Genomic DNA, 24,392 nt, shown 5'->3' on the forward strand with positions numbered 1-24,392 from the left:
GCAACACAGTACAGTAAAATAATCTAGTTTTAAAGGAAATGGGTTTGGAAGGAACCGCACGCAACACAGTACAGTAAAATAATTTGAATTTACAGATCATATTTGTGCCGGATCCCTAAAAGAGGCTCTCTCTGTTTGGGTTGACCTCGCCATCAAATGTACACAATACCTGTTAAGACCAGCTGAAATTACCATGTTCGAGAAAAAAAGTAGTTAAAGTTAAGTCAATTATTCTGCCCAAAAAGCATTTCTCATTCGGATGTTAATTACCTATGTGCGAAAAGCATGGTTGGGGGTAGTGTAGAAAGTGGATTCCAACTCCATCTCATGTGACTCGAGCTAGAATTTCTTTATCATCCCTACGTGTATATATAAGGACCCCATGAAAGAAATAATTAATGCATGGCCATATCAAAACCTCCATAATTTGTCTCCCTTTCTCTCTCTCAGCTCTCTCTCTTTCTCCTCTTTCGCATGTATTAACTGTTGAGGGGATTGCTGTCTGGTTCGATGTCATTCATGTGAAGCTTTAACATTAATGTAGTATTGAGTGATTTCGGACCAGGCTTCATTCCCCCCAACTATATTTGTTTAGCATTCGGAGGGTGTAATAAGACTTTTGTTGTCGTATACTTGTGATTTTGATCAATTTGTTTCTCTGGTGAAGATAACACACCCCATTGATACATAATTCAGCTATCAGAGGTCGCAGTACTAATTAACTGGTATGATTTCATCATTTCCGGTCTCCTTCTCATGTCTGATGTCTCCAATATAATTAACTATATCTTAGACAAAATTAATTAAGTATATAGTTATAAATTTATAATCTTCCTTGTGTTTTGGGTAAATTTAGCTTGTATGGTTTCGGTTGAAGAGATTAACGATAAAATGAGTATATTCGCTCGCTTGCTTGCGCCATATCCAGGAACCAGGAGAGCAAGAAAGGAGCCTGTCTTGAGGTTTACAAGGTCTGGCTTTCTGAGCTTTTGTGCCTCTTTTAGTTCGATATGATCTTCAGGGATATCACCATAACTTCTCATTTGTAGCAGGTGGGTCAGATATTAACTCTTGCGGGTCAACTTTAAATAAATAAATAAAACTAGAACTACCATAACTGGGATCAGATTTATATTTGTTGCCATATATATATATATATATATAGAGAGAGAGAGAGAGAGAGAGAGAGAGAGAGAGAGAGAGGAACAGTAGCTCCGTGGCTGCTTTAACTTGATATTAGGAGGATTGTTAGTCAAAATAATCAAATCGTGTATAAATTTTATCAACTAATTAGCTAAGATGAACAAGCAGTTGTAAATTGTAATTGCACTGTTAATTAATTACATGATATTACTACGTACGTTAATTAATGAGTTCACTTCAATTCGTATCCATGTTCTCTTCTTCTTAGGGTCTCATGTTAGAGGCTCTCCTTTAATTACTAAAAAAAAACATGATGTGACGACAATATCAACATTTGTTAGTGTAGAAATACCACCATCTTTTGTGGGGATTCTCATGTTGAAAGTAATAAAAAAAAATTGAAAGATTCGAATCGAAGTGCTGCTTGGTGCGATGTGAAAGGGATGAAGATGGAAGATCAAAGGGGGCGCGGAAAAAAACAAGTTCAATCGGTTGATCACCTCTCTAGAGAATCTGGTCGTGCCCACATTTTGATGTAACTACTTTTCCATGCATCAATATTGAAGGGCTGCTGCTTGCTTAAAATCTAGGGTTAGGGTTACCAGAGAACTAAAATTTCTCTCTTTACTAGCTTTTTTTTTTTATTTTGCCCATTGTCAATTTGAAGTCCCTTTTCCAACAACTGTAGTTATTTATATATATGCTTTAATTAATTCATTCAGCTTATTATAGCCTTAGAAATGCTAGCTATTTTGTTTGCTGTTACATGTTTGTGTCTTTGGCTTTAGAAATGCTACATATTGTTAATATTTCTCATATAACTTACAAAGACAAGTTAAATTTGAAAATTAGAGAATTATTTTTTTAAAAAAAAAGAGGGTTGGAGAGAATTTTTTTATTTTTTGGAGAGCCAAATGTAAAACAAGTATACATGAAAGAATTAAAAATTTAAGGATCAAAATTACGAGAGGTGAAAGTATTGAGTTCACAACCTGCTTTTATTAGTAATGATAGTATTGGCATTAATAAATAAATAAATAAGCAGCTACAGGTGTATTTACATAGTGATTTTCTATGTAATGATATGGGAAATTCAATTTTCATATGTATGTTAATTTTGAAATTATATATGAAATATTTTTACTTCATGTTATTATTTGTTAAAAAAAAAAAGGAAAATCCCTGATCATTGCATGTCCATAATAAAGGCAAAGATGGGATGAGTTGAGAAATTAGGATAAAGCATTTTTTAAATGAGAGGCAAATATCGATGCACAGAAATTTAAGAAGCGGATGCACGGACGATCGATAATATTGCACCTATCTCGATGTCTTTAGACGACCAGAACTTTTTTTATTAAAAAAAAAAAGAACAACAATAAAAATTGGCTTTGCTTCTGACTTTTCTTCGAGGCTTATTCACGTGATTATTGGATTTATTTACGTGATTACCTTAGATTCGAATTATTTCAAGAAATGTAGTGCCCTAATTAAAATTTGTGTGGATGGCTAACCAATGGAACATTTAGCTTCAAGAAATAGTTTAAAATAAAAATATTCTCATATCATCGGGAAAAAAATGGAATATGATAGTTTGACTTAATCATAGCAAAATCTTTAAATATAAATTAGATTAATTTAGATAAAGATGTAATATCACATGACTTGTATATTAAAAGTAAAGTTATCAAATCCAGTTTGATTATTTAAATTTAAAACGGTATTATTTAAAGTTAAATTAAAAATCATATTTAAATTTGAGTAATCAAATTATGAGTTAATTTATGAATTAATTAGATCAGTTTCATTTTAAATTTTTTTAAACTTGACTCGAGTTCAAACGAGAACCAAATAACTGAGTCATCGAGTTAATATAACACGCTAAATTTAACAAAAACATCTTCAATTACAATAAAATCTAATTTATAAGAAAAGATTAAGGCTTTGGAGGGCGTAGGAGCCCTATTAGAGAGCTGGACTCACCTAAATCATCTTCAATTACAATAAAATCTAACATAAAACAGGGTTATCGTTCTTGATTAACAGTCGTGCAGCTCTAAAGTCTAACCCAGCAATCATTTCACGTCCATCGGAGGACCGATGTCCTCGCACCCTTATAAAATATAAATATAATTACGTAATAATTATGAAAGAGTTGTCTCCACGTGTTACAAAGCCTTGTATAATTTTGTCAAAAGGTGGGCAATCAGGCAAAAAACCGTAAGGGCCCATGGGATTGATTTTGTCACGTTCGTGTTGGGCATGCAACTTCGTCAGGTAAATAGAGACAAAAAGGTCCAAATCTAACGTCATTAGGCACCAAGGGGCTGTTTAGGAACATTGTTGTTAAAATATAATATTTTTCTTTCCATAAAACTTCCTCTCTTTTTTTTTCAAATTTATACAGAGTTTCAAAAATACATTTTAAAGGTTTTTCAATACAAGCTTTTCAAATTTAAAAAAAAAAAACATGAATAATTAGCGAATATTAAAATTATTTCTTATATATTTTTTCATACTTAGTTATTGTCATAAATTTAATTTTTTATTATAAATATAATATAAAAAAAATCAGTTTAAAATATAATTTTTTCATTGTAATTTTTAAATTGAATGAAATAAAATTAATATTCTACAATCTAAAATGATTATTATAAATTATTGTAATCGTGATGCATTTTTTTTTCTTTTTTCAGTGAAAAAACCCATCTTAGTTTTTCAACAAATGAACAAGTTTTCCGAATTCTCAATCAAAAGAAAAAAACCAGAGAAAAAACAGAGAAAAGAAAAAAGAAAAGCTTTTTTTTTATCAATGAACACACCCTAAAGGTTAGCAATCATCATATCTACCACCCTAAAGGAAAAATCCCTTGCCATCCCGGTACAATGGTGAGAGAGAAAAAAGGAACGAGGAAGCGGACGAGCCTAAATAATCCTCTTATCTGGAGAGCTTTAGTTTCTGAAATTACAAGAAAAGTCTATAAATGATTTGGGTCCAAAATTCGTTGGATGGAGAGTGGGAAATGGAGGGAGGGAGGGATATGTAGCCATATAGGCAGCTAGGCAGAGCAGGTTAGGGCAAGATTCTTTTGAAGATTTTGCCTTATCCCTTTTCGTTGCCAAACTCCATCCCATCAGAAGTGAAAGAAGACTGTTATCTTCTGATGTGAGCTTATAAATCTAACATGTGTGAACACCATCTTCTCCTTTTCGTTGTCCATCTCTTTTGGATTGGAATAGATTCCACATTTCACTTCATTGCTCTTCCCCTGGTTGTTGCTTTCCAAACCAAACAGGGAAAACTGAATAATTTTCAAACAGTTTCCCTTCTTGTAGCATGAGTTGCTGTTTCTACATTTTGCAGTAATAATTCAAGTGATGGTGTTTGTTAATTTTAAATAAGGTCTTGAATTCAATTCTTGTATATAAAATATACTATTTATTATTGCTGGGAGAGTTTTACTTCTTAATAAGCTGACGAATCCAGTAAGAACCGAATCCAAAAAACTGTGGTTCCTAGGAATGGTGGTGCGTCATTAAAAAAAAAAAAAACAAAAAGTAGAAGAGGGGACACCATCAAGCACCAACTTTAGCTTTCCTTGCAGCCAATTTGATCACACCGCTCCTTCAAACTGTCCCGTTCGATGTATGGGGAGTTGACATCCAAAAGATCAAAGGAGAGACCCTAAGATCCAGGCGGTCGATTTTCTTCACACGATTCAAGAATTCCAGGAAAAAACTCTTCATGCAAATCTAAGAATTCAAAGACGTGTTCGTAAGCTAAATCCAGGAGGTACTGCCTTAAAACCAAGCAAATACCTTTAACTATATCGGGTTTTGATGAATCTAATGGAGTGACATGTAGGTGCGTTCATCATCCTCTTTTACTGTTCCCTGTTACCACCTCCACTAAAGCAAAAATCAATTGATGCTCCAATAACTTTTAGAAAACTTTATCCAGATTCTCATTGAGTGAGTATGTCAGAGCCAATGCCCTCTAACAGTAAAATCTAAAGTAAACCTCTCGGCATGAAGAAATCACTGTCTTATAGAAGTGTAATGTGGGGACTTTTGTAACTACCTAGAATAATTTTTTAAAAAAAAGCAAGCAATTCGCAATAATCCAATTACCAGTAGATCCACTTAATAATGTCAGGTGATTAAGATACATGTTTCAAATGGGAAAAACATAAATGATAAATCATGTCTTTTTTTACTCCTTGGTGTTTTCAGTGCGCTTTGTCTGAATGCTCCAAAAATTCTCAAAATGGCACGCCTTCATTTCATTTGTTCCGGCCCATGCTGGTCCAGATCTGACTAACCTGTGATCCTCTGAAAAAAGCTCTACGCATTGCTCATCCAAACAACTTCTATCGGGACTCCAACCAGTCTCGCGACTTCTCTCACAGATATAAGATCATCAGCATAGCTATTTCCTATTTTCTAGAGACTTACCGTTGATCAAATGTTTTTTTAACTGCTGCCATAAAAAGGTCTGCAGACTAATGTTTGCAATAGAGTTTCTCCTGTCCCATCCAAACCATCAGTTGCTTTAGTCTGTTACTTGTGCATGAGGGCTCTACAATACGCACCTCTGTCTTAAATAAGCCAGGTTTCATGATTGAATTTGACAATTGCACTAAACATCAGGCTCTCATATTTCCTCATTTACAATTATAGATGTAAATATTTGCAACTATGAGAGAGATGCATGCACAAGTCTCACTTGATTAGAAATGATAGCCTCCAAAGGCAGTTCTTGTATCCTCTGCTACGACACTGATCAGTGCTCAACAGACTTCACAATAATCTGGTTCTCACTATGAAGTTGCTTTTTCTCATCCAGCTTTCCAATATGGTTAAACTTTCAAGTTTCAAATATTATGCTCTATGGATAGAGAGATTACGACTTCCAAAACATATTTTCACTTGCAGTTTTACTTGAATCAAATTACCAAAATTGATGACATTAAAGACACAGTGATTCACTGCCTTTCTTGTGAATTTTTATCAAACTTGAATTGGATATCTAAACTATAAAAGAGTGACCAAACATAAGTTCCAGTGATCAGATTCAATGAAAAAGCAGTTATAAATAGATTTGTACGCCATGGCTATTAAAAGAGCATATCCAACAACAGTTCTGAAAATTAATTTAGTGTAGATTGGCAATATATTCCACAAAGACGGTACAAAGGACAGGCATACCTGTACACAACAAGATGCAGTCATATTCATGACGTACTTGACGTCACAGATCTTAAGAGATGCAGTGGTTGTTAGCATCCCCTTACATCTGTTCCTGTTGTCAAGCAATAATTTTCAGTAAGGTGGTTGCGGAAATGATTTTCAGTAGCATTATCAGGCTATTACAATTCACAAGTGATTATCATTTGAAGGTCTGTGACCTACCTCAAACTAGCAGGATATTTGCTCCATCAACGATTCTGATCCGCCATACCCATGCTACAACTTCTGTTATGAATAAACATATAGATTCAAGGAATCCAGTTGTAGTCAATGATGTAAATCAGAACCTGATGTCACACCTCAACAGTTCAAACTACCCTCTGATGAACTTCAACAGATTTACCCCATCATTCAAGCTGTCACTTAAAAATTCGATCAAATGGAAGGACAACAGCAGGCCATAGTTCTGTGCAACTTCTGGTTGAAAGTTGAACTCTGGGAAAGTTCTAATAAAGTTTTCTTCAGCCAAATCACACAAATGGCTGGCATTCATCATGTCAACTTTTCTGTTCGCTCTTGAGTAGGAAATTTGGAAGCAGTTTTATGCATGCATCGTAGTTTTCATCCTTTGAGAGTAATTCGATCACTATCAAGACAGTGGATACATCTGGTGACAGTTTCTTGCTTTCATCTAATGAAGAAATTCAACTACCTTTTGTGTCTCATTATTTCGGAAGAAACCAAGCATGAGTGTGTTAAATGTGACCACATTTGGAGCACAATCTTTGTCCTCCATTTCCAATAACAGATCATTTGCCTTTTCCATTTGGATTCTTTACAAAGTCCATGTATCATGATAGGATATCCATGTATCATTATAGAATATGTCACAACAGTTGGCTTTAAACCTTCATTAGACATTCTGTAGAATAGGTCCCAAGCGGTTTTGAGCTTCCCTGTTTTGCACAAGCCATCAATAAGGCAGTTAAAGATTTCAACACTCTATTCAAACTTACAATTTTCTAAACTGTGAAACAGGTCTACTGCCTCTGAAACACGATTGGTCTTGCAAAGCCCATCCAAATAAACTTTATATTTCGTCTAATTAGGTTCCAGGTCGTGAAGTTGCATCTCAACAAACAGCTTCGAGTATTTCAAACCTTACCTGCCTGGAAAGAGCCACCCGGGTAAATATTGTATATAATAATTGTTGGTCTAGTCCCTTCATGAAGCATTTCCCTGTAAAGGCGCATAGCTTGATCTACCTTCTGATTTTTGCAATAACCATTAATCAAAGCATTATGGCTAACAACATAATGTTTACACCCCTTTTCACCATAGACACAGAGCTCCCTCCCATCATCAATCATACCAGACAAACAGTATCCATCTATGAAAGTGGAATAAGTAAAACCATCAGGTTCTATACAGACTGAGCCATAAGCTCAAACAATTTACTTGACTCCATCTTCCAAGACTGGCAAAGCATATCTACCAGCAAATTGAATGTTACCACAGTAGGCCGCATACCTTGATCCATGATCCATCATCTCAATAAACAAACCTTTAGCCTCCTCCCACTCATCCATAGAGCACAAACCATGCATTAGGGGGCTATACACAACCACATCAGGACAAATACCTCCACCCTTCATTTCCAGAAAAGCTCTTTCGCCTTCTCCACCAACCCATCCTTACAAAGACCATCAATAATACTTCCATAACAAACCAAATTAGGCTTGCAATGAATACCAAATTTACCATTTCCACTAAGCATTTTTTCATGAAACTTCACAGCGACATTTATTCCCAGTTCGACACGGCCCATTAATCAGAATACCATAAGCAACCACATTTGGCCAACAACCAAACAAACCCATTTTCTTAAACAATCCGACAACCTAACCAGTTTTATCCTCCAAAAATAAACCCTTAATCATAGAACTAAAAGTCCCAGTATTTGGCATAAAACCTCACCTTAAAATCCTCCCAAAAACCACAAGACTATCACAGACCCTCTTCACATTACAAAAACAATTAAGCAAAATATTCAAAGTGATAAAATCCATCAACAACCCCACTGATTCATTCTTTTACACAATAAAATAACATCAAAGTAAAGCTTTTTCTTAGCAGGTGAACCTAATAAAAGATTGAATGATGCAATTGGAGGGGTGGGATTCATGTTAATCATGTGATCAAAGAAGTGAGTTGCTTCATTGAGAGTGGAATTACCTGACTTGCAGTTTCTCTTGAGGAATTCTTGAAGTGGCGTTTGGTTTTGAGCGTTAAAGTTTGTGACTTCTGGGAAAGTTTTGGAGTTTGAAGTGAGCTCTTCGTTTTAAGTTTTGGGATTTGAAGAAGTGGGTTTTTGTGGGTTACTGAAGAAGGGGGAGGAGATTTTGCCTATAGAAGAAGCAGTTGTTCTTGATGATAATATATGAGCAACAGAAGGAGGAGAAGAAGAAGAGCAAGGTAGGGTTTTAACTTTTAAGAACCCTTTGGAGGGGTTTTTGTTTGTTTTATTGGAGACTGTAGAGCCGGGAAAATTGAACCGAGGATTTAGGATCCGAGAACCCAAACGGGTAAAATCCAGGGGATTGTCGATGCTTCTCTTTCTGGGTCAACCCGGCCTAGCTTGCTTAATATAATATAAATGGACCTTGAGCCTGGCCCACAAAGTTCAAAGATTTACTTTGATTTATGGAATTATTATTAGATAATACTCCTGCGTATTTAATTTTTTCGTTCACTTAAAATGTGGAATCTATTATGTATTTATGTTATTTTCATGTGAGCAAAGAAGAAATATGTTCTCATAATTCTGTATACTGTTTTTAAATGAATGTTGTATTCTATTCATTCTCGAAATAAAAATGCCATGCATTTTTTATTAAATAAATATAAACATTTTAATCTTAAAAGGTTCTGATTAAAAAAATATGTTTCGTTTATTAATCTTCTAAGTTTAAATTTTGGGATTATACAAAAAAAATTACTAAAGATTTTTAAATACATTTGGTTAACATGAAGAGTGTTTCTTTAAAATCATTTCAGAATATAATTCAATATTAATTGATGCTCAAGTTAATATGAATATATAGTTATTTTCAAATAAGAAAATAAAACATTGTTTTATCAAAATTTAATAATTATCCAAATTGAAATATGATAGCTTTATGATTTATAGTCATGCCCAGAATTTAAACCGTGTGGGTTTTTATTGTAGCAAAACATAATATTTTTTTTATTTAGTTGTCGAACTTTATTTCTCTTTAATTACATCTTTTTATTCTCAAATTCATAATTAATTTATCAAAAATTATTAAAGAGGGACAAAATTGAAACAAAGATAATCAAAGTGTAAAATAAGGAAAAATTAGGTGGCAGTTTACAAAATGGGGTGAGAAGTTTATTTTGGTCCTTCTTACTTTTTAAATGATAACTTTTGGTTCATCAATATTTTAAAAATTTAATTGTGGTACAAAACTTTATTTTTCAGTCTCTGATTTGAGAGAAAAGAGAAAGGTTGGATTCCAATAGTAAAGAAAGAAAATCTAAGCCAACACTGATTATGGCCATGAAAAATGTTAATTTTTGTGTTAACAGATTCCATTTAATGAAAGAAAATTCCACCTGGGTGTTCTTTTTTCCTTGGGTTTTTGAGCTATTTTTTTGTTGTCTGATGTCATCGATTATTTCAATAAGATGTGTATGGTATATATTTTTTTTGTTTCTTTTTTATTTCTCATTAATTACATCTTTTTATTCTCAAATTCATAATTAATTTATCAAAAATTATTAAAGAGGGACAAATTTAAAACAAAGATGATCAAAGTGTAAAATAAGGAAAAATTAGGTGGCGGTTTACAAAATGAGGTGAGAAGTTTATTTTGATCCTTTTACTTTTTAAATGATAACTTTCGGTTCCTCAATATTTTAAAATTTTAATTCTGGTACAAAACTTTATTTTTCAATCCCTGATTTGAGAGAAAAGAGAGAGGTTGGATTCCAATAATAAAGAAAGAAAGTCTAAGCTAACACTGATTATGGCCATGAAAAATGTTAATTTTGGTGTTAATGGATTCTATTTAATGAAAGAAAATTCTACCTGGGTGTTCTTTTCTCCTTGGGTTTTTGAGCTGTGTTTTTGTTATCTGATGTCATCAATGATTTCAATAAGATGTGTTGTATTTTTTTTTTGTTTGTTTCTTTAGGTCAAAAACAAGATTAAAATCTAGTTTTTTTGACAAATAAAACACACGGCCTGACTTTCTAGCAACCCTCTAATTGCTTGAAACTAGGTTTACACGTGACTCGTTTTCTACTTATTCTTTTTTTTTAATAAGGAACGGACAACAAGTTATCCTCCTCTTAAAAAAAAAAATAAGCCTAAGACTGGGTTTTTTTTAAGCCCGTGCACATTAGGCCACTTAAGTTAGGCCTGCATATACAAGCTTTTTTTATCTTTATTTTCACCCAATTTCAACAAATTTTTATGATGTTTTTAAAATAAATATATTTATCTTTTATTTATTTTAGGAATAAGATTTCAAAATTTTTATGATAAAGAAGTATTCTTTCCATGTAGTTTTAAATTATTATTTTTTTAGTTTTATTCAATAGCTTTTTTATGTGTGTTTTTTTTATTATTTTATTAAATAAAATATCAATTTAAAAAAATATATTAAATAAAATCCAGTTTGTAGCGTATATTTTAAGATTAGATATTTACACTCATGTTTATCTCATAACTTTTTTATTTAATATTTTATTAAATATTATCTAGTTTCTACTGTACGCAGAGATAACTACTGGGAATGTACATGTCAAAACCTATTACACGTGGCACCGCTTGATTTTATTTTGATGTAAAAAAACAAGGAGTGTCCCTTTTGTCGCTTTTATCGGTGTCTCCAAACAAAAATAACGATTAAGATGCAACTACAAAGGAAAGGCAATGGCAGATAATGTTGTTTCCTGTCGTCACAACATGAAATCAAACAGAAAATCTTCTTCCCTGGAATTCTAAAACATGCCGAAAGGTAAGTCTTAGAGGAAAAAATCTGGTCGTCTTCTCATCTCTAGTAACATTGATAACAATCGCATGAAACGTTTCTTTACTCCTGTCTCGATATTATTCATCAGATTACACCAGCAAACAAACCTATCTTATCATGGTGGCCTCTTCAATAGGCTTGATCATAGCAGCTGTACATTATCGTCTCTGGAAGTTGAGGGATCGAAAGATCATCCTACGCCTAAGACCAATAGAGGCAGGCCATGCTGAAAAGCTTGAGAGATTTCCCCATTATGTAGGTAATTATTACGAGATCCAACGATAAAAATATACATTAAATCCAATTTCCCCCCTAGAGCTTGAATCATTTCAGTCTTTTCAATTATTGTAATATGTCTCCCTCCTTCATTCATGAGAGCAGCACGGCAAATGGGGTTTGCAGATAGGAGAGAATGCCCACATCTATGTAGGTTGGCCGCCGAATACATCCGAGATTGTGATGGATGTGAGGAGGACATTTATGCATTCTTTTCTCAAGAACCTGACGCCGATTCACTCTATGTAAAGCTGGTAGAGGAGTTTGAGAGGTGCATTCTTAGTTATTTTGCATTTCACTGGAGCCACGCTGATCTTTTGATTAGTCAGGTAAACGAGATCTGTTAGACCTGCATGTATCGTCTCCTGTATTTCATTATTGTTGCTTTCTTACCATCTAATTTTAGGTGTTGAATTCTGATCCGGAGCCCAAAAGGAAGCTCAAGCAAATCGTCATGGCAGCAACTAGGTGAGCAATACTTCCCTTGGGAAAATTCATGCACCAATGTAATTGATGTTAAAACACAAGTCAGCAAGAGAATCGCAGAACAGATAAGAAATCGAACACAACAAGAAATATCAACTTGAATTACACAAGTACATTCACTTGAATCGCTTCGTATCAGAACAAACCCAATTTCATAGGATGTAGATGCATATCTAACAGCTATCTTAACCATCAAAACCGACATAATCTTTCTGGCTTCAGATATATTTTTACTGACACAACTGCCTAACGATCAATCAAATTAAAAGGCCTCAACACATGTATGAATACCATCCACAAGAGAAATAACCGGGTCTCCTTCTCTTTCTGGTTTAGGGAACGGACTTTTGAGAGGGTAGCAAAAGATCTAAAGGTTGCTAGGGTGTTCAGTACATTGGTGGAGGAAATGAAAGCAATGGGACTTGCATCAAATGATGACTCACAATGTACAGAGGTGATGGCTCCAGTAGCTCACAGTAATAGAAGTCCAGTCCTCCTCTTCATGGGTGGTGGTATGGGAGCTGGGAAGAGCACAGTGCTCAAGGACATTCTCAATGAGTAAGAGCATACTTCTTTTATTATTATCGCTCATAGTATAGGATAAGTTATTTTTGTAACTTAGTATACGCAATCAACACACTGAGAAAGATCAGGTTGAATAATATTTAGGCAATCTAAACACTTCAAAAATAAATATTACCATCACGAAAAGGCAAAGAAAGATTGAAGAATTAGCTCAAATGAAATGTCAGGATTCCCTCCAAGCAACAATGGCACAGAAGAATAGGTGCTCCTTTTCTTTTATTTCTTAGCCAACACACCATAGTGCTGTCTTTTCCAGTAGCTCTCAATAATTAGAATTTTTAGGGAGAAATAAAACAAGCTAACATATATATTTTCAATGAATCGTGAACAGGTCATTCTGGGCAGGAGCAGCAGGGAATGCAGTGGTTATTGAGGCCGATGCCTTCAAAGAATCAGATGTCATCTATAGAGCCCTAAGCTCTCGAGGACATGTTGACATGATCCATACGGCTGAACTGGTGAGATACTTATACTGTGTTATGGTGGAAGGATGGTGAGGGAGGGTAGGGTTAGTCAGGGTAAGAAAAGGAAGGGAATGGTTGGTTATATTTCAACCTTTTCTTTTATTTGGTTAAGGGAATAGCAGGGAAAGGAAGGCAATGGAAGGATTAAAAAAAGAGAGTAAGATTAACTATTAAATTATAAAAATAACATTAATTAATAAAAAGAAGCTAATTTTTAATTTTTAGTAAAAGTTATTTCTGTCATTTAAATACAAATCAGCCTAAATGACGACAATAGACAGCAAAAAGATGTTGAAGTATAGGAAAAGATAAACAAGAAAATGATTGAGGTTAGAGGGGAAAGAAAGATCTGGGAACCCACCAGCTGAGAGTGAAATACACAGCCAATCCATCAGAACAATTCCAGATCTCAGACAGCTCTAAGCTAACGCTTAATATTATTCAAACATGGTAAAATTCCAACAGCATGAATACCCTGTTTCGAAGGGCACAATATCTGCCACAAAATTGTCCAGGCCCTCCCATTTATATCAAACTTCCTAATCATAAGCATATCTTGTATCCACTGCAATGCCCAGTAATTTTCTGTTCCATTCAAACTAATCTCACAGTCTCGCTGGTCCTGTTCTATATCTTGGGGTCTTTAAACTTAGGACAGATGCACTCTGTTCTTATGAACTGTTCCAAGCATACAGTAATCCTATCAGCTATCAGTTCTTATATACTGTCAGCCCGATGGCCACAACTGAGATAGCACAATGGCACAAAAGTTTATAAATCAAGATTCAAGCATATGCTTGTGAAGTCAACTTTCAACCTGGACTATTATAGTGCCAGTACTAAATAGTATTCGAATATACTGTAGCTTCATATTAGGAATGAAATTTCTTCTTCAAACAGGTGCACCAATCGTCTACAGATGCAGCATCTTCTCTCTTGGTGACAGCATTGAATGAAGGGCGGGATGTAATCATGGATGGTACTCTCTCCTGGGTACCATTCGTTGTGCAGACAATAACAATGGCCCGAAATGTCCACCGTCGTCGTTATCGCATGGGAGCAGGTTATAAAGTAGGTACTGGTGGAGCTGTAACTGAGGAGTACTGGGAGAAGATTGACGAAGAAGAACAATCACTGCAAGAAGGATCCAAAAGAAGAAAACCATACAGGATAGAGCTGGTTGGGGTCGTTTGTGATGCTTATTTAGCTGTTGTCAGAGGCATAAGGTATGTAGCAAATTATTACAGTACAATGGTCTACGCTTCCGGTTTTAACAACATAAAGAGCACAAGAGTTTTTCTTCCTGGGGTGACATATGACGGTGGGACATTTTGACTGTTTTCAGGAGAGCTATAATGTGTAGAAGAGCTGTTAGGGTGAAATCACAACTGAAATCCCACAAGAGATTTGCAAATGCATTTCTGACATACTGCCATCTGGTTGACAATGCCAGGCTTTATTGCACCAATGCCTTGGAAGGTCCACCTAAGGTACACAGACTGTCTCTCTGGCTTCGTTCTCCTCTGGTTTCTTTAAGCTCTTAACAAGGCCACAGAATGTAGTACATAGGGGTAATCCAAACACCAAATATAAATAAACTGTGGAGGCCTGAGTCTGAGGTTGGAATTAGGGACTTGACTTGAAAGTTTCTTGTCAAAGTAAATTTACTGGATGCTCACAGGTGTATGCCATAGTTGATAACCACCACACAACTGAACTGAGGTTAACGGAAAACCTGAAACTATCAAACTGCCAATAGCCAGACCTGATTACAGCTCAATCTCAACATGAAGAAAACATATACTTCAGCTATTTCAGGTGCCAAAAGAAAAATGCATAGAAGATATAGATTATGGCTGTCGGGTTTAGACCTTAACAAGAAAATGTTGAACTAGCAGTAGGTCAAATAGAGTTCCATGGGAAAAAAAAAATACTAACTCGTCAATCTTTGTGAAGTTGATAGGATGGAAAGACAGGGACAAGACTCTGCTGGTTGATCCAGATGAAATAGACTGTTTAAAAAGAGTGGGCTGCTTGAACGAGGAAGCGGAGTCTATTTATGAACTATACAAGTACCCTAATCCAGCTTGTGAAGATGGTTCAATTTGGAAAGACATTGTATTATCACCATCAAGGTTAAACATTCAAAGGGAGTTGAAGTACTCCATCCAGAAAGTTGAAAGATCAAATGACATGTTCAGAGTAGGGGGAGGATGAAGTTCCAAGCTTCTTAAAAAACTCAAGGCCCAAAAGATTGAAGCTGAAGAAAGTGTCTAATTCCTTGCTATGTTTACAGCCGACGAAAATATAACATAGGGTTGTCAAAATATGATTGAGCTGATGTGTAAAAATCCCCCCTCCCTCTCTCTCTGTTTTTTTTTGGCTAAGCTACGTGTAGTTTTATTTACTAGCAAAGCACAGGTCAAAACACAGAAATATTTTTGCTGGTAGTTAGAACTGCTCGAGTGAATTTAAAAAAAAAAAAAAAAAACAAGTCATGCCAAAAACATAAGCCGTTTTCCAAGGCTTTTCTTCCATTATAATCATATAAATTCAAAAGACATGAACATGAATATTGAAACTTGAAGCAAGATACATACCAAATAATAACGTTAAGACTTGAGGCTTTTGGATTTGAAAGTTTAATATAATTGAATCAAACTTGCACCCTCAAATGTATAATTGCTCAAATGTGTATTTGACAAGCTATAATTGCTAGCATTGTGCAATTGAGAGGAAGTAACTTCAGTCTTCTCATCATCCTATCTGCCCAGGAAGTGAAGAACAACTTCCTCAGAAATGCCAACTTTAAGTGATCAAGAAACAATGGACACTTGTGACTCTTGAATTACCCTCCACCAACAACAGAGAAGATGGATTGACTCGTACACTGTGTATGTTTACCAACAAAATCATGATGGATTGACATCCCTTTATTTTATTACTTTGGAAAACAGAGCACCTACAATATTTCAAATATGGAAGAGATTTCTATATTTTTTAGATCACAAACTTCAGTGATTTGTATTATACAATCCATTGCCTGTCATCTCTTAACATCAACAAATATTTGTGATACCATTTGTTCAGATTTTGCTCCCAATTTTTGTCACACATTTCCAGCAAACTATGTTCTTGCTCCCCTTTTCGTAAACTGGTCCTTGCCAATTTCCATATACATGATCGACATTTGGATATAAGAAGTGTCAGGCAGGGGAAAATCCATATGATTTTACTTGTTAATAGACAGGAGATGAAATGAACGGGATTTAGGCATCAGTGCAATTCATAGCCAGAGCATATACAAGTATACATTCTAGAAAGGTCTGAAGCCATAAATTGGACATTAGTAACCCAAAATTAAATATAAATTAATTTTAAAGCACGTGAAATTAATTAAATGTAAACTGCCATGAACATTCATATTAATTAAAAAAAAAAAAAACTGTTGATGGAGTTTATCATTTCACGTGGTGGTCAGACACGGAAGTGTAGTCTGACTGGCAAAAGGAAATAAAAAGAATAAGAAAATAAATTAGAGAGAGCAGAGGCGAATTAATCGAGGGAAAGGGAAAAGGCAGGTGAAAAACTACAGTGACAGAAAAATGGCAGAGGGCAAATAAATAGAACGATCCAAATTTCTTTATTTACCTCACAAGAATAGGGAAAATTTTCCGCCCACTTGGAGAATTACTGTTATTGCATGGTAGGAAGTCACATTCCAGTTATGTAACCACCAGACAAAATGACTTTGCAAGTCGCAACTGTCAGATAAGCAAACATAAAGTCATCTGCCAGTGAGAGAGATTATTTTTAAGCGAGTAACGTGGATGAAGGCCGACAGGTTCATAATGTCAGCAACATGAGTTGTAAGAAGTATTTCTTTGAGAATGCTTGATTGATTCTTTGCAGCCTTCTTCCCTATCTATATCAACAATCATGGTTGGCCAATGAGCCTGGTTCATCTGTTCTAGAGGCATTCACACTCTGAGATCATCAGAGAGAAGAACCACCGTGAGAGGTATAATGCACTCGTGACCATTTGCAAAACAAGCTGGCAAATAAAAATCCAACAAGAGATGGAAGCTCCATGGTAATCTTTTATAAAACCAGTCAAAAGCATACACACTCTAATGATAGACGGGCAATTAGTCTTGGGCAACCATTTCATCTCGCCTCCTCTAGCCACACATGGCGGCCACGATGCAGAAAGGGGAACGAAAGGCGAATGCTTGCGGCTGCTAACATGTTAAAACTTGACTAGTCCAGCGAACAAAAGCAAATCAAAACCCTTGCGTTGAAATTTCAATTACGCAAATGGCGTGTGATATACGCTTCCTGCCCCCTCTCTACTCTCCAATTTCAATTACCAAAGATGAACCCTAAGCCCGAACATTTGGGTCCAAATTTTTCCCCGTCCAATGAAGGTTTTACGGGAACGTCGAAGATGGGCGTGCCATGTGAGAAAGCAAGAAGCTCTAAATTTTATACCATAAAATTATTTCTTCGAAAATTACATCTAGTACTGTTTCAAATCCCTAAATAACAACTCCACGCAGTGCCGGAAAAAAAAAAGCCTAACATCCGATGCCATTTGCTTTTCTTATCAAGTGGGCATTCCAAGTAACACAAATTACAAACCCACCCCTCAACGACCACCGAATTTACAGAACTACCCCTACAAACACTACTTCCTATAACTTCCCAGCATGTCATTTCTCATTTCTTTCCTTTCTTCACTGCTGCTTTCTTCGTCGGAGTCTTAACACTCTTCAGCTTTACGGTCTTCGCTGGGGCTTTTTTCGGGGTTGCCGCCTTCTTCGGCGCGACTTTGGTTGCTGCCGCTTTCTTCCCAGGAGATGTTCTCGTTGAAGTCCTCGAAGCTTTAGCCGGTCTCTCCTTAGCCTTAGGCTTAGCTGGAGCTGCCTTGGGCTTTGCAACAGAGGTCTTAGCCTTAGCTGGAGCAGCCTTTGGTTTTGCCTTAGCGGTAACTTTCGGCTTGGCAGCTGCAGCCTTTGGCTTAGCCTTCGGCTTGGCAGCTGCTTTAGACTTTGCTGGTGACTTAGCAGTCGACTTGGCAGACTTAGTTTCCTTCGCCTTGGAATAAGCTGGCTTAGATTTAGCCTTTGGCTTGGCAGCAGTTGCCGTCTTCTTTTTAGCCGGAGAAGCAGCAGCTGGTTTAGCTGGTGCCGATGATTTTGCCGATGGAAGCTTGAAGGATCCTTTTACTTTAACAATCTTATCAGAAATCACAAGCTTCTTCAAATGAAACAGCAAGAGTTTCTTAAAATTCGAGGGAAGTTGCTTGTGTTTCTCCTCGAGAAACTTAGTAATCGCGTACTGGCTTGAACCTGTCTTCTCCTTCAATGTCACTATAGCATCCTTAATCATCTACAAAATAAAATAAAACAGAATCAGATCTAAAAATCAAAAACAAAAGTATTAAAATAAAAATTGGATCGGATGTATAAAGTATTACCTCTTCGTAAGGAGGGTGAGAGGAGGGGGTACGATGACGGGGTTTTTTTGGGGCAGGAGCCTTTTTGGCTTTGGGTTCTTTAGTTTTCTTGGCTCTGCTGGGTTTGGCGGCTGGCTTATCATCAGCCGGCTCAGCGGATGTTGGTTCGGTGCTGCCATCGACGGCGACGGTGGGTTCATCAGATGACATTTTTACAGAATTTTGATTGAAATTCTAGTGTTAGGGTTTGAGGGAAGAAAGGGAATCGAATCAGAGGAGAAGAGAAGATTAGATCGGATCTGGTGGTCCTGTGTAAGCTGGCGATTCTTAATTTTTTTTTTGTTTGTGTGGAGAAGATGACGGAAATTATGGGATTTAAATAGTCAAGTATGAGGAGGCTGGTATCCGAAAGTTGGGTTCTGATTGGTGGAGAGGGTTAAGACGCGGATCGTTCCCTTTGTTCAAGTTTGAATATGAGCCATTGGATTTGGATTTATCTACGGTTGACTGTTGGGAATTTATAGGAGGTGTGGATGAGAGGACTAGGAGGAGATGGTGAGATTTTGTAGGTTCGGGTGTGCTTTTAAGCTCAATTAAATTGAGCATAACTTGAGCTACAGTTAATGAAATTTTCTGAAATTTTTTTTATTGTGCAGGTAATTATATGAGGTTTCCAGTGAGAGGTGGAACGTTTTTCGAGGATGAGCCGTTTGAGAGGAATTTGAGTTTGAAGCCGTGATGGTCAAAAGTAGGGTTTAGTTGGATGTCATTGTGGTTTAAGGGGAATTTAGAAGAATGCTAGGGCTTAATTATGGTTTTTTCTGTTTCAATTTATAGTAGGGTAGTAAAGAAACATACTGGTCCAAGAACCATGAAAATCTATTGAGATTTAGGTGGGAAACTGTTGATTGGAAAGACAACGAGGTTGAACACATCCTATGAGGGTGTTCCAAGTGCACAACAGCATTGTGTGTGGTGTATGCATCTGCTGGAGAAATGAATTGATTCGTTGTTTTCAGTTTCCGAAGGCATTACTGGTGATCAATTGGAGTATAAATGTGTTCGAGTACAGCGCAATTGAATCTGTGATCCACTCGAGATCATTTAGCCTATCATATTTCAACATCGTGTGGAAATTTCTTCGGTGCATAGTCATATGGAACCCCAGTATGCTACTGCATCACATTAGCGTATACTGTCCACCCTTTTGTCAAAATCAATGCCTAAATTTCATCCTTTCAAATGTATATCGCAGCTCTATGTGGGGATTTGTTGTGTTAAAATTTACTGTGCATGGCCTCCACTCTCCGAAGGCAGTACTAGACACCAGCAAGACTCCATAGACGCTGTAAATGTACTTGCATCTGTATAGTTCACTGAGTTATTATCAAAAAGAAATCATAGACCTTTCTGCTAAACCTAGGATTTACCATTGCACGAATGTTCATACACATAGGATGTTGGTGGATGTTCATTGGATTAACACACTTGCAAGCAGTTCTTGTTCTGTATTTAAGATTAGGATTGTAGAGGGTCATCGTCGCGGCTGTGCATAGCATATCTCTTAAAATGATCATAAGAGTTATGGGAATCAACCACGATCCATAACACTCTATGATCTTGTATTTATTTAATTATTCAACATATTATATGTTAAATCTTCTAATTATTAACAAGTTAGCTCAACATCTATGTCGAATTGAGATTCATGGTGAATTTAATTATCGAGCTAACTATATGATATCTCGGTTCTTCCATAACACGTTTACTGTCCAAGCTAATAATGTTTCGACATATTCAAGGCGTATAAAATCTTGTTTGAACTCCTCAAAGGCAAGATAAACTCAAATTAGGTGTTTTACATGAAATGCCGAGGATGCAATGGTACTTTGTGATCCATTTGTTAGCAAGAACATGGGAATATATATACAGCCTCCCTAACATGGTTGGGACACAGAGTTCTTTAAATGGCATGAAGATCTGCGTGGAAGGTATATGTATCAACAATTAAGAGTTAAAATGAACCAATTAGATTTCCCCTTTCACGTGGAGAGAAGCACAAGGCATTAAGCATCACCATGGAAATTAAGCAGGTGTAAAATGTCGAGCCGAAAAGGTTTGGGAAGAACAAATACTGAAAGAAAAATCTCGATGCATGCAACTCACCGAGTTCTCGCATCATTTTCCCTGTTACTTAACCTAACTGTTTTCTTTTGAATTCATCTAGAGGTCCATCTACCGACTAATGGACTGCACACGAGGGTGACACTCGAATTTTAAAGCTAAGAATTGACAGGTTAGAAATTGCAAATTTAGACAATTGATTGTCTCCTCGATAACATCTCATGTCTCGTAATGTTCTCAATTGATCAAGGTTTGTACAAAATACAAGCAATCTTAAGAAACGCTTAAAATAATGAAGATTAATCTTACAGGAATAGTCATTGACTGTAGAGCTGATCAAGTTCAGGACCAGCCTAGGCATTGACATTATGTTAAGGCTCGACATGGAAAACCAAGATTAAGCCCAAGCCAGAGCATAATGTCCAGGCATGTAAAAATCATTGTAACTTCACCAAGTCAATCCTCACGAGCACATTAGCTTGAATTCGATTCGGAATTTGAGATGGCGGTGTTAAATCGAATTGAATTCGAAATTTGCACGAGGGAGTTTCTATTTTAAAGAGATCTTATTGGTGCAGGTAATATTAATTCCAAATTTGTTTGTGTTATTCTAATATATATTACTTTTTAAAATTATGTTTTGCTTGAGAATATATAAAAAAAAATTTTTTTTTTAAATCAACACATTAAAATTATTTGAAAACACTGAAAAAACAAATATTAATTTAATACAACACACTTTTAAAATGTTAGAGAATAATATAAATCATATCTTGGACCCTCACCTAACAGCTTAAGCTATTGGGTTGAGATGGTTTTTTGATATGGTATCAGAGCCTTGATGACCAAACGGTTACGAGTTCGAATCTCATCATCCCTATTTATTTGATAAAAATTAAGCACAAAGTAATGTCAGTCTGTATAAGTTTCAAGATCAAATGGCTTTTAAGAATATGTTAGAGAATAATATAAATCATATCTTGAAGCCTCGACCTAACAGTTTAAGATATTGTAGAATATGTTCATCATTTGTTATTTGGATGTGCTACCACTAGAGCTATGGTGTAACCTTTTTTTATTGATGGTGGATTCATCGGTTTCTCTCAATACTCGTTCGCCTTTCTTTGACCAGTGAGGGCATTTTTTTATTCTTTTTCTATGAGTAAAGGAAGGTTCAAAAGAAGTTTTCGTTTTTGCTTTTGTTTGCTATTTTTCGGTCAATCTGGCAAGCGAGGAGTGAGGTTGTCTTCCATGACAAAGTGGTTAATTTGGGATGAGGTATTCTCTCTTGTTCTTTTCAGAACTGCTACATAGACTAAGGTTGTATGTGATAACTCTTGCTTTTGTTTGCTGTTTTTTTGGTCAGTCTGGCAGTTCGTGTAAGAGGTGTTCTTGAAAGTTGCAATGTTGATCTTTTAGTATGTTCTGTCGGTGTTATTGACTCATTTGAACTCCGAGCAGTCCACAAGTGTTAGCCAACTATTCCTAGTAAAAATCTCGCACACGACTTTGAATGTGATTCGACTTGGAAGGTAATATTACATTTTAAATTTAAAGTAGTAATTTCACCCAATCCACGATATCACCTGATAAAGTAGGTTGGATTTTCATTCGTTTGATTAAAATCGATGGTGGGTGAAAGATTGACCCAGCAGTGCCTCGATTCAATTTTGACTTGGATTGTCTGCTGTTTAAAAAAAAAATACACTTGGATTTCTTAAAATATTTTAATTTTCTATGTAATGCATGGAATTTTTTTATTTTTTTACAATAAATTTAAATAATTTTATTTATGAATTTGGAGTTTATCTTATATTTTATATAGTTTTATGATTCATAGACTTTCTATTTAAAAAAATTATTTTAAAAAGATCACATTAGGCACCCAAGTATGAAAAATTTTCTCTATCCAATTTGATCGAGTTAAAATCAAAGTTGGGTAATATTGTTGAAATCAGGTAAAATAAAAATCAACTTCAATACCATTAAATGTCATTATTGGTTCAAATTCAATTCATCGGATGAAATAATCGGTTTTCATCACTCATAAAGAAAGTTAAATCACATTTTTGGACTATAAAAAAAACTAAGGGGGCTCGATAATTCATTGTGGAGGCAGACATATTACATCGATGGTTGTTATAGTGTAATGATGTTTTTTTCCTCTATAATAAAAGCTAAAAAAAATATAAATTGAGGGGCAAAATGATCTTTTATAGAATTCAATTGGTATTTTCCAAATTGAATGAAGTAGATCAATACCTTCACATTTTTTTGTTGTACGATGTAATTACTTATTTACCCATACAATAAAAAACAATTGCTTGACTAACAAGACTTTATGGTCTTTTAGTGTTTTTATAACAATTAAAGGATTAAGATACGCTTAAAAAAAAATGTTGAACATGTTATCGGGGGCATTATCATCTTTTTATCATGGTTTCTTTTGCTATTCTTTATTTACATAGGGTAAATCAGTCTTTTAATATTTTATAAATATTATATAAAAAAGAAAAGGTTTGTTTGCCTGCTACGCACGCAACAACGAGTTGATGTCACCCATATTTTTTGAGCGGCATGTGCAGCGGCATCTAGAGGCCAAAAATGGCCAAACATTGTATTGCCTGAAAGGTCTTGTTGCAACGCAACTGATGGGATGGGCGCATGCGATTTATTATATGGTGACAAACTGTTTTTCACCTTCCTTTTTTCTCCTTTTCCTTCCCTAGGGATTTGTGTCTGACCTTTCAAACTTCAATTATGTTTTTTAGTTTGTATTTATTTCAATTATGGTCTCTTGTGCTATTTTTTATGCTTCTTGAAAGAAAAAAAACATTCAATCCCATCCTTATGTATTTTGTTTTATTTCATTTTCATTCTGGTCATTATTCTTTTTATTATTTATCTTGATTTTTTTATTTTATCCCTCAATATTTTTTTTTATTTAATTTTTTTATTTAACTTTGATCCTCATTCTTTTGATTGCTATTTTTTTTTATCATTTTCTTAATTTATTTTGTTTTTCAATTTAGTCCTTAATTACTTTCTTTCATTTATTTTTTAACCAAGTTTGGTCCTTAATGTTTTTATTGATATTTATTTTTTTATTATTATTTTCTCATGATTGAGAATTTTGCTTCATTATTTTTTTGTGTCTACCTTCAACAGGTTAATCCCGACATCATAACCCGGGTCACTAGTTTCAAATTTTAGCTCGGTTTAAGTTCAGTTTTTTTATAAGTTATTTTTTACAGATTCATTTTTTATTTATTTTTTTATCATTCGACATTGGGTTATTAGGCCTTGAGCTTCGTGATTTATTATGTTTTTTTTTGTGGGGTTATCTGGATCTTATATCCCGGGTAGCAGATTGGTTGAGTTAACCGATGTTGACTTAGATTTTTTTGTCTCTATATTTTTTTTAAAACAAATGATTTATTTTTTTACTTTCATCCCTTGAAAATAAATTATTGGTCCATGAGCTTTGTGATTTTTTCACTTTGTTTGTGGGGTTATCTCGGATTTAGGTTAGTCAAATTAACATGTATAGACTTTAGAGTTTTTTCAGTATTCTTTTTTAACTTCGATCTTTTTTTTAAATAACAT

General features: G+C 35.1%; 2 protein-coding genes and 2 long non-coding RNA genes across 6 annotated transcripts; 2 read left to right on the plus strand and 2 right to left on the minus strand.

The window, feature by feature from the left end:
- The first annotated feature begins 286 nt into the window (after positions 1-286).
- Positions 287-1,864, plus strand: LOC112326601 (uncharacterized). Its single transcript, XR_002980344.2, has 2 exons — positions 287-725; positions 929-1,864. It is a non-coding gene; the product is annotated as an uncharacterized LOC112326601 (long non-coding RNA).
- A 3,391-nt stretch (positions 1,865-5,255) lies between these two features.
- Positions 5,256-8,935, minus strand: LOC112326522 (uncharacterized). The gene is made up of 2 exons (XR_002980193.2): positions 6,556-8,935; positions 5,256-6,445 (listed from the first exon to the last, which is right to left on the minus strand). It is a non-coding gene; the product is annotated as an uncharacterized LOC112326522 (long non-coding RNA).
- Positions 8,936-11,238: 2,303 nt separating this feature from the next.
- LOC7471993 (calmodulin calcium-dependent NAD kinase) lies at positions 11,239-15,578 on the plus strand. Of its 3 annotated transcripts, none has more exons than XM_002300759.4 (9): positions 11,239-11,378; positions 11,482-11,652; positions 11,775-11,998; positions 12,076-12,137; positions 12,492-12,713; positions 13,072-13,198; positions 14,105-14,430; positions 14,550-14,694; positions 15,161-15,578. In XM_002300759.4, the coding sequence occupies exons 1-9, from the start codon at positions 11,369-11,371 to the stop codon at positions 15,419-15,421; spliced, it is 1,548 nt and encodes a 515-aa protein (XP_002300795.3). In that variant the 5' UTR covers positions 11,239-11,368; the 3' UTR covers positions 15,422-15,578. The 3 variants fall into 3 exon arrangements, with proteins under 3 accessions (XP_002300795.3, XP_024450912.1, XP_024450913.1); XM_024595144.2 differs by having other exon boundaries at positions 11,796-11,998; XM_024595145.2 differs by having other exon boundaries at positions 11,294-11,648.
- A 2,087-nt stretch (positions 15,579-17,665) lies between these two features.
- Positions 17,666-19,026, minus strand: LOC7479991 (histone H1.2). The gene is made up of 2 exons (XM_002302033.4): positions 18,684-19,026; positions 17,666-18,595 (listed from the first exon to the last, which is right to left on the minus strand). The coding sequence occupies exons 1-2, from the start codon at positions 18,870-18,872 to the stop codon at positions 17,924-17,926; spliced, it is 861 nt and encodes a 286-aa protein (XP_002302069.1). The 5' UTR covers positions 18,873-19,026; the 3' UTR covers positions 17,666-17,923.
- Positions 19,027-24,392: the final 5,366 nt, after the last annotated feature.

The sequence above is a fragment of the Populus trichocarpa genome, chromosome 2, assembly GCF_000002775.5.
Source record: "Populus trichocarpa isolate Nisqually-1 chromosome 2, P.trichocarpa_v4.1, whole genome shotgun sequence".
Classification (NCBI taxonomy): domain Eukaryota; kingdom Viridiplantae; phylum Streptophyta; class Magnoliopsida; order Malpighiales; family Salicaceae; genus Populus; species Populus trichocarpa.

What these genes read in the sequence shown, in the direction of transcription:
- LOC7471993 (XM_002300759.4), top strand. An exon ending in GAGATTTCCCCATTATGTAG is followed by an intron (nt 11,653 to 11,774) that starts GTAATTATTACG and finishes TCATGAGAGCAG; the next exon opens with CACGGCAAATGGGGTTTGCA. An exon ending in TGATCCATACGGCTGAACTG is followed by an intron (nt 13,199 to 14,104) that starts GTGAGATACTTA and finishes TTCTTCAAACAG; the next exon opens with GTGCACCAATCGTCTACAGA.
- LOC7479991 (XM_002302033.4), bottom strand. Translation starts at nt 18,872, where the DNA reads ATGTCATCTGATGAACCCACCGTCGCCGTCGATGGCAGCACCGAACCA. An exon ending in CTCACCCTCCTTACGAAGAG is followed by an intron (nt 18,596 to 18,683) that starts GTAATACTTTAT and finishes TTTATTTTGTAG; the next exon opens with ATGATTAAGGATGCTATAGT.